Source organism: Trichechus manatus, unplaced genomic scaffold, assembly GCF_000243295.1.
Source record: "Trichechus manatus latirostris isolate Lorelei unplaced genomic scaffold, TriManLat1.0 scaffold00035, whole genome shotgun sequence".
Lineage (NCBI taxonomy): Eukaryota > Metazoa > Chordata > Mammalia > Sirenia > Trichechidae > Trichechus > Trichechus manatus.
Window position 1 is genome coordinate 15,146,735 of NW_004443971.1, and position 9,615 is coordinate 15,156,349.

A 9,615-nucleotide genomic window follows, 5' to 3' on the forward strand; every position below is an offset into this window, starting at 1 on the left:
ATATGTTGTGGGGTTGTTAACCAATGTCATAAAATAACATGTGTACTACTATTTGTTCTGTAAGCCTTCACCTGAAGTACAATAAAATAGAAATAAATCAAGGTTGGCAGTTAGAACCCACCAGCTGCTCCTTGGAAACCCTATGGGGCAGTTCTAAGGTCTACCCTGTCTTACAGGGTCGCTATGAGTCAGAAAACAACTCGATGGCAGTGGGTTTTTTTTTTCTTTTTTTCCATGGAGTGGAGCCCTGGTGGCACAGTGGTCAAGAGCTATGACTGCTAACCGAAAGGTCGGCAGTTCGAATCCACCAGCCACTCCTTGGAGACCTTATGGGGCAGTTCTACTCTGTCCTAGAGGATCACTATGAGTCGGAATCGATTCCACAGCAATGGGTTTGGTTGTATTTGGTTCCATGGAGTAAATAATCTGTAAGTCTCTTATACAAAGAGCCACCGGATACTGTTGAGACAGAAGCTCAGGCTGTAAATAGGCCACTAGCCAAGCTGCTCCCTGCCAGGTCAGCAGGAAGACAGGAGGCAACCCCACAGCCCAGGGGCCCTGGCTCATTCATTCCCCAAGGAGGACTCTCCGAGAGTACTATCAGACCCCACTAAGGCTTTACACACCCGCAGTCTGTACACACCCACTTTAGCTAAGCCCTCGCTAGATTTGCTACTTGCTGTACAGTGACCATAACTAACTTCCGTCAGGCGCCCACTGTGGGCCAGGCACTGTCCTAGGTACTTGGGACTCATCAGTAAATAAAACGAAAGATTTCTGCCCTCAGGGAGCTCAAACCCTGTCGGGGGGGTGGGGTGGCAGGGAGGACACACAAATAATAAATATCATTAAAAAGTAAACAATATAATGTATGTTAGAAAGTGATAGAACTAAGGGAAAAAGTAAAGGAAGAGATGGGTAAGGAGGGTTCAGGAGTGCTGGGGTAGGGCTGGGGGAACGAGGTACTATGAACAGGGAGGTCAGGGGAAGCCTCACTGAGCTGAGGGTGAGGGGATGAGCCACATGGTTATCGGGCAAGAACGTGCCAGGCAGAGGGAATAGCCAGACCAAAGGGACAGAGCAGGAGGAGGTCAGAGAGGCAAGGGGAGAGCAAATCCTGCTTTACCTAACTCTCATCTCAACATGTCATGCGACCGGTCCTGTATTATCCTCATTACACAAATGAGAGAAGCTAATTATCTTGTCCAAGGTCACAGAGCTAGTAAGTGGTGGAGTCACGATGAGTTTGACTACAGAACTAGTGTCATGCTTTGCTGCCCCCTCATCACACCTGCCCCGCCCCCACCTGGTGACAGGTAGTTACTCCGGTGGCCCGTGTAGGGATGTGTCAAGTCTCTGGAGAGAGCTCTGGTATAAGGGGTGAACTTATCAGAACCTCTTCTTCCCTCCCATACCCTGGCTAAACACAGCTTACACAATTGCAGGCCTGGCTGGGGAGCCTGGGTGCTCAATGAGAGGTAAGGGGTCTCCCTGGAATGTTGCACCAGGTCTGACCTGACTCCAGCCATGAACCCCACGGAATGGTGGGCTCACCACCTGTGTACTTGGGTTGTTCCCACAGGGGACTCATTGACCTAGAGATCCTCCTCCTGGGTCCTACAGCATTCCTTCCAGGACCCCCCTGCCGTGGCTTCTCCAGCCTCACCTTATACAAGTAAATCTTGCTTTTAGAATCCTTGAGATCCAGCTCCAGATGAGACGCTGCGGTCCAGTCCTTGGTGACCCTGATGTGTCTCAAGTTGGAGATGGCGTTGATGTACTAAAGGAAAGACAAGCCCACTGGGGCTCTCTCAAATCTCTCTGCAGGAATTCCAGGCGCTCATGGTCCCTGGTGCCACCCCAGCCCCACGATATCCCAGTTGAGCATTGATGAGTTCATTTTACAAGTGAGGAGACTTAAGCCCCACGAGGAAGGGAATTCTCCAAGATCAGAGATCAGGTCAAGAAGGCATCCAAGAAAGGAACCCAAGTATCCAGGTGCTACGAGAACATGGTAGGGTTTTTCTATTTATCTGTTCTTTCATCCAATACACATTTGTTGAGCTCCTACTGTGTGCAAAGCTCTGCACTGGGACCTATGTTAAAGCAGATCAGACAGCTTGGAAGAAAGTTGAGGCACTGGGTAGGAGGTTCGGTGGCGCCTTCAAGTTAATAAAATACTATTTCAGGATAATGAAAACTAGCTGTTTTCCATTCCCAGGGGGGGAAAAATGTACATAAAGCACTTAGCTTAGTGGGGCTTAATGTCAGCTATCATTAAGCTGATTACGTTGGGTTAGAGTCCCCAAATGGTGCAAATGGGTAACGCACTGGGCTAATAACAGAAAGGTTGGAGGTTCGCGTTCACCAAGAGGCACTTTGAAAGAAAGGCCTGGCAATCTAGTTCCAAAAAAATGAGCCATAGAAAACCATATGGAGCACAGTTCTACTCTGACACACATGGGGTGGCCGTGAGACGGAGTCAACTCGATGGCAACCAGTTTGGTTTTGGTTTATAGTTAGGTTAAGCTCAGGGAAGAAACGCCTATACAGTTCATAAGACACTGGAATGAGAGTGCTAACAGAGACTGAAATTCCCTTCGCTGGAAGGCTTTACAAGTAAGACAGGTACTCATGTCTGAAGGGCCCTGCTGGCACAAAGGTTAAGCACTCAGCTGCTAACCAAAAGGTTGGCGTGTGAACCCATCCCACCGCTCAGAGGGACGAAGACCTGGCAATCTGCTTCCTTAAAGATGACAGCCAAGAAAACCCTATAGGGCAGTTCTACTCTGTCACATGGGGTCGCTATGAGTGGGAGTCAACTCTAAGGCACCCAACAAAAACACTGATCTTTTGTGATGATGGTGATGATGACGATGATGATGATGATGATGATGATGATGATGACATTAAGCCCCACGAGGCTTATTGGAGGAAATCCTGGTGGTGTAGTGGTTAAAAGTTCGGTTGCTAACCAAAAGGTCGGCAGTTCGAATCCACCAGGTGCTCCTTGGAAACCCTATGGGGCAGTTCTACCCTGTCCTATAGGGTCGCTATGAGTCGGAATCGATTCAACCGCAACGGATTTGGGTTTTTTGGTGTTTTTTTTTTTTTTTTTTTTTTTTGGTTTAGGCTAAGTGTCTTATGTACTCATTCATCCTCTCAGCAACCCTATGGGGTAGGTACAACTATAATCCTCATTTCACAAATGAGAAAACCGAGGCACAGAGGCCCTAACTTTTCCAAAGCCCCAGCGTTTAGTAACCAGCAAAGGCAGGTTTCAAAGTCAGCGCGCCTGACTTGGAAGCCTAGCTTCTCAGCCAGAAGCCACATTTGTGGAGCCGGAACCTGCCGCTAGATGAATGCCCGCTCCTCCACCATGCTTGGTTTCCCAAGTCCTGCCTCCAAGCCCAACGCCCGGTCTGCGGCCCCAGAGCGCACCGGCGCACGGGTGCGCATGCAGAGAGGGCAGGGGAGGAGACCTGCGCCATCTTTTCCTCGCGCTCCTCCCACATCTCCCCCAGCTTGCGCAGCATGCCCCGGCAGTCCACGATGCCGTACTTCATGCAGATCCTCTCGTAGTCCTTCCGGTCCGCAGTCATCAGCAGCTGCCACACCTGCTCGAAGTCTTTTTCTCTGGGGCCGGGAGGGGGGTCCTGGGGAGCAGGGCAGGCAGGTCCAGAGGTCAGGGGGTCCCAGGTGCTGGCCACCTGGTCCTGGCATCCCAGGGGGCCTGGGAGCTGCTCTAGCTGTGCCTTCCTGCGAAGAGCAGACGGACACAGGGACTGGAAAACGGTGACTACCCACTGCTCAGGGACTGGAAGGACCCAGAGATGGGCAGGTGCGGGCCTGAGCCCACAGCCCCAGCTTTCACTGGTGAAACTCTGCTACTAATAGCTTGCATGGTAGATTTTAGAGTAGGATGTCTTTGCGAGGAAGAAGTGTTCCGTTGCTTAAAAAATTTTTTTTAAAAAAATCACAGCTCTAGTGGAACACACCATTTTTGAGTAAATCATGGCCCAGAAAGGAGAGGTGATTAAAAACCAGTTGCCTGGAATTGACTTTGACTTGTGGGGATGTCATGTTTGTCAGAGTAACACTGTATTCCATAGGGTTTTCAATGGTTGATTTTTTGGAAGTAGATTGCCAGGCCTTTCTTCTGAGGCACCTCTGGGTGGATTTGAACCTCTGACCTTTTGGTTAGCCGCTGAGCACATTAACCATTTGTACCACCCAGGGACTCTGGAGAGATGATATAGAGCTGAGATGAAGGGGCAGAGCTGGATCCAGAATTCCCAGACCAGTGCCCTTTCCATCTTAACCACCTGCTACCAGGAGTCTGACTTCCCTGAACGTGTCGGAGGGTCAGGGCTGAGCACGGCTTGCTTATGGAAGTGGCAGGGGACGGACAATGGTGTCACTAGGGTTGGTGTCATCCCACCCCCATGGACCTCCTCCCATACCAGACCGTACAAAATCCTTAGTAATATTTTTTGTACTAATGTTGCTTGTAAACCGTAATTCCCATACATCACTCCTTCTTTTCCTTTAGTCACTACTTCTTCTCAAAAAAGTTGATAGAGGTTCACAAATACTGATTACCACAATGTTGTCGCTAAAACACTGCAAAATTTGACAAAATCAGCAACTGTAAAAACAGTGGCAGCAACAAAAACAGCATGTGTTTGAAGCCCGGGCTTGTAGCACGTGCAGACGAAATCAAGTGATTCAAAGTGTCATTGTCATTGGGTAATAATGACAGCTCTGACCAGAGCACATTAGAAGGTTCAAAAAGTAGATTAGCATAGAGTTTTAGCCTCAGAGGTATGTTGAGACATGTAAACCGGGCTTACAAAAAATGTTTTTGTTGTGATAACTAACTACAGAGATGTTTTGATAGACAGTCATTTTGGTGTCACCCACCTCTGACAGTGTCACCTGGTGCAGTCCGCACCCTGCACACCCCCTTAGTGACACCACGGGGGACAGACCTAGACCCACCTCTTTTGTAGCATCTTCCGGAAGTCTATCAGCTCCTTTCTGAGGTCTAGAAAAGGATCAGGAATGAGGCCCTAGTCCCAGGATGAGATGACCAGGGCTTAATGCAGGGCTCTTCTGTAGAAAGGGGGGTAGGGAGGTGATGGAAGGAGGACCTGTGGTCCTAGGCTGGCAACAGAGCTTTGGAAAGGAGCCCTCCTGTGGACTGGTGGTGACCCACAAGGTGTCCGGGGTTGGACAAGGAGATTTCTGACAAATCCACCTACCCTCTTGGGGTTCCTTCTGTCTCTTCAGACTCTTCCAAAAGCCAACTGGACCATCTGGGGAGGAGAGGAGGGAGTTGATGTGGATAGGCAGGGAGAGAGGCAAGATACATTGATGGTCTTCCTGAGAGACTGACTGCGCACCAGGGCTCTGGCATCCCCATTCTCCTCTGAGGCCAGCAACATCCCACCAGGAGGGATGGAGCAGGACGATGGGTTGTCCGTGAGCTTTGATACCCCAGAGCCTTAGCAGGACAAGGTGGAACTCACCTGATAATCATCTCATGCAAGGGAGGCACACTCACATGTCTACAGGGGCAAGGGAGGTGGCATAAATGAAGGATGTGGCCACTGGTGACCACAAGAACATCTAAAGGGAGCAGTTGCCCTTTCTCTCCACCTGAGAGTTGCCATTTTGAGGTGTAGGCCCAGCACTGTCAAATGTGTTAGACACTGCTGATCCTGCAGCCATCCCTAATCCCCTTCTTCTTTGCCTGCGTCCACTAGAGAGGCTGGAAAAGCTGAATACTTGCCTTCCCAGCTTCCCTTGCAACCAAAAGTGATCATGTGACACAGTTCTGACCAATGAGATGTAAGCAGAAGTCTCTGAGGCATTCCTGAGAAAGCTTTTACTTTCTCATTAAAATGGGTGGATGTAACTGGAGCCTACACTTTCCCCTTCTTCTTGTCTTAAATGGGGGTTCAGTTTGGATCTGCAGCAGCCATCTTTTGACCATGAGGTGATGAACCAGTCACTCAGGATGGCAGAGCAGTGAGACAGCGAGAGTTTGGCTCTTTGGTGACAGCAGTGAGCTGTGTTATGAGCCCTGGACTCTTTTTATGTGAAGTAATTAAATGTCTTTATTTCTTGCTACTGTTCATGGAGTTTTCTGTTACTTGTAGGCAAAAGCATAACCAATCGAGAGACTAGATCTGCTTTTTCAAGAGACATCTATCTTCCAATAATTACATGTTGACAATTAATTCAAAAAAATTGAAACACTGTGTAAACCAAACACGTCTGAGAGAAGGATTTGGCCTTTATATTACCTGTTTGCCACCTCTGACACAGGCCCATACAAAACATCCTCTGACAGCGGAGAAACTGAGGTCCAGAGAGGAAAACGAAACCCTCTGAATGAGTTAGCAGAAGATCCAGGACTAGAAACCACCTTCCAGGTCCTGACCTCATTCCACTGAACCAAGAGAGTATAATTCAAAACATCTGCAACCGGGCGTTTGCAAAGTGTGCGCTTATAAAATCACACGCAGGGTTGGTATGCAGGTAGGTGGAACTAAGGGTTCCCTCTCCTCTTCGCACTGGCTGTGTGGCGTCTGGTTCCTGAGTCTCTCTGGGAAGGAAGCCAGGGCTGACCCCTGTGCACGGATTAGCCAGGCACCTTCAACGACGGCGAGCCTCGCGGAGCACACAGCCTCTCCGTACATGTTCATGGCTGGGCAGTGGTACAGGTCTGTGTCCTCACCTGTCAGCTTGTTGATCTGCAGAGAGGACAAGGGCAGGGGACAGGGCTAGCATCTCCCCACCCTCCATTTACTAGATGTGACTGTGCTTGGGGTGTAAAGAGGATCAAGACACGGTCCTTGTCGTCATGGAGCTAGTCTTCATCTGGAGAGACAGACCTCGAAACAAAAAACAGGACCAGGACAGAGACTGGACGTACCAACGCTTTGCCATCAGTGGCAATGTGGTGTGGTAGAATGAGCTGGATTTTTGAGTCAGATGGATCTGGCACTGAATACCATCTCTGTCATGTATTACTGGCTGTGGGACCTTGGGCAAGTTACTTAACCTCTTTGAACCTTAATTTCTTCGCCTGTAATATTGGGATAATCATACCTCAAAAAGTAGTGAGTGGATGAGTTTATGCTAAAGGGGGAGGAACGAAAAGGAGGGTGAGAATGGTTGCACAATTTGAAGAATGGAATCAGTGGTGCTGAATTGTACATGTAGAAATGGTTGAATTGGTGTATGTGTTGCCATGTACATTTTCAACAACAACAACAAAATAAAATTTTAAAAAAAAAGGTAGTGAGTGGTCAGGATTAAATCATATAAATGATGTCAAAATGTCAAATGTTTAGCCTGGCCTGGCAAGTAGTAGGTATTAATGATCAGTAGCTACAGTGTTACTAATATTTACCAACATTGACTAAGTGCTCTGTATAGGCCAGGCTCTGGCTAGACACGTTATATAAACCATTAATCTTCATAACAACCCCATAAAGTAGGTATTACTATCGCCCCGGAGTCCCTGGGTGGTGCAAACACTTAACGCACTCAGTTGCTAACCAAAAGGTTTATGGTTTGAGTCCACCAGAGGTGCCTTGGAAGGAAGGCCTGGTGATGTATTTCTGAAAAATCAGCCACTGAAAACCCTATGGAGCACAGTTCTACTCTGATACACATGGGGTCACCATGAGTTAGAGTTGACTTGACTGCAACTATTTGTCTTCCTTTTAATTATTTGTGCTGTACTTTACAAATAAGGAAATAGACGTACTAATCCCAGAGGTAAGTAACTTGCCAAGGCCACACAATTAGTGGGTGTCAAAGCTGGGATTGTAACCCAAGCAGTCTGACTCCAGAGTTTGTGCTCTTAAGTTCCAGTCTATACTGCCTCTCAGGGTATCAACAGGGGCACCTGTAAGCCTGCCAGATCCAGTCCTGGTTCAGGTGACCTTGAGCCACAGGATGGAGTTGAGTGGACTCCACCTCAGCTAAGAATATCTTTCTTGCTCCTCTGGGAATTGGAGGCTGCCAAGGAGAACTTCAAAGGGACGTGACAAGATGAATAGTCCCTGGTCAGGGGGAGGAGCCAGGGTTCTTACCTGCAGCACAAGCTCCTTGCTGCCAGGGGAAGAAGAGATTTGGTACTTGCTGGTGTCACTGAGGTCACCTTTGGTGCGCTCCCAATGCACCTCGGGTCTGGGCTCCCCACAGACCACAGCCCGAAAGATGGCATTTTTCCCTGCGGCAGGAAGAAGAGGCAGGCTGGGAGAGTGACAGATTGGGGGAGGGGGTGACAGTAGGCTGTATTAGATTTTAATTTATGTGTATCCTCACTGCTTTAGGTATTTCAACTGCCTGTTCCAAGAATGGTACTGGGCTGGGAAGGGGATGAGATTTTGTGGGCCCCATGTCTACTCACTATGCAGGAGATGACAACCTCGGATAGAAATGGCTGTTTGGTGCCCAAAGGAGCTGGTCCTGAGACACAGGGTTCCAGCCCCAGAAAAGACTCCAAGCCCCATGCTTGGCCTGGAAGCCTTGCAGCCACTCACCCTCAAGGAGCCACTTAGGCCAGGAGCAGGAGCCAGGAGCATTTCAGAAGCCAACAGCATTGATTGAAGACCCAAGGGCCCATCCCAATCATGAGACACTAAACTCACAATTTTGTTGAGTATAGACTTGAAATCAGATTTAGGAAAGTAGAGTTAACATTCTTTTTCTTTTATCAGAATGTTGTGACTAAAATTCATCACAGGGACATGTGTTGGGGAAAGAACACCAATTCCCACCTCTTCCCCCACAGCCTTTATCCCACCACTTTCCTGGCCACTTGGCTCATGTGGCCTTCTAGAATGGCCTTTATAGCCCAGCCTGTGAGCCACTGGGGGCTTGGCTTGCTGAAGGCAAGAGTTGGGAAGGGTCGATATTAACTTAGTTTCAATAGTACCTCTCTGCAGCTGCGGCCTTGAGGCAGGGAGAGCGGAGAGAGGGGCTAGTAAGCACCATGACCTCTCCCCTGTCCCCAGTTTAGTATTTCCCCATCCTGGTCTTCCCCCAAATATTTTTTGTATCAGTATAACATAGTACTTCTTCACTCCCTGTACCCACTCTGCTCCCCAGGCCCCTGACCCCTTCTGGGGATCCAGGCAGACAGGTACCCCAGAAGCACAGAGTGTTCTAGGAGACACTGTTTGGCCAGGTGATAGACCTAGGCTGGGAGGCCAGCCCAGCAAGGTGGGTGCCCAAGCCCACCTCCCCTGTGCATGCTGGGAGGTGAGATCAGGGGTCTTGGATCCTCCCAGCAGCTCCCCTCCCAGGCGTCACCCTCTTGGAGAGCCAAAGTGACGGGCGTCTGCTGAAAGTCCAGCAGGCTGTATCCGTCTGGGATCTACTCCACCAGCTGCCGGATGCTCACCCCAGGCATGGAGGACTTCTTCAAGGGCTTCCCTTGGGAAGGCAGGGCAGAGGGGGTTGGGCTTCTCTGTAGAATGGAGCATCCACTTGCTCATCCAAGGAGCAAGAACCCCCCTTCTCTCTCTTGTTGCTGGGACAAGGTTGGCTCTCATAGCTCCTCCTGTGAATGGTACATTTTAATTTTCCAGT

The 9,615-nt window shown here is 49.2% G+C and overlaps 1 protein-coding gene across 1 annotated transcript in view; it reads right to left on the bottom strand.

Moving 5' to 3' along the window:
• Positions 1–9,615, bottom strand: part of IGFN1 (immunoglobulin like and fibronectin type III domain containing 1) — a 77,014-nt gene that overhangs the window by 40,253 nt on the left and 27,146 nt on the right. The window contains 7 exon segments of the mRNA XM_023730261.1: positions 1,667–1,780; positions 3,483–3,656; positions 4,998–5,047; positions 5,265–5,309; positions 6,662–6,761; positions 8,112–8,251; positions 9,337–9,459. Coding sequence (XP_023586029.1) covers positions 1,667–1,780; positions 3,483–3,656; positions 4,998–5,047; positions 5,265–5,309; positions 6,662–6,761; positions 8,112–8,251; positions 9,337–9,459 — 746 coding nt within the window.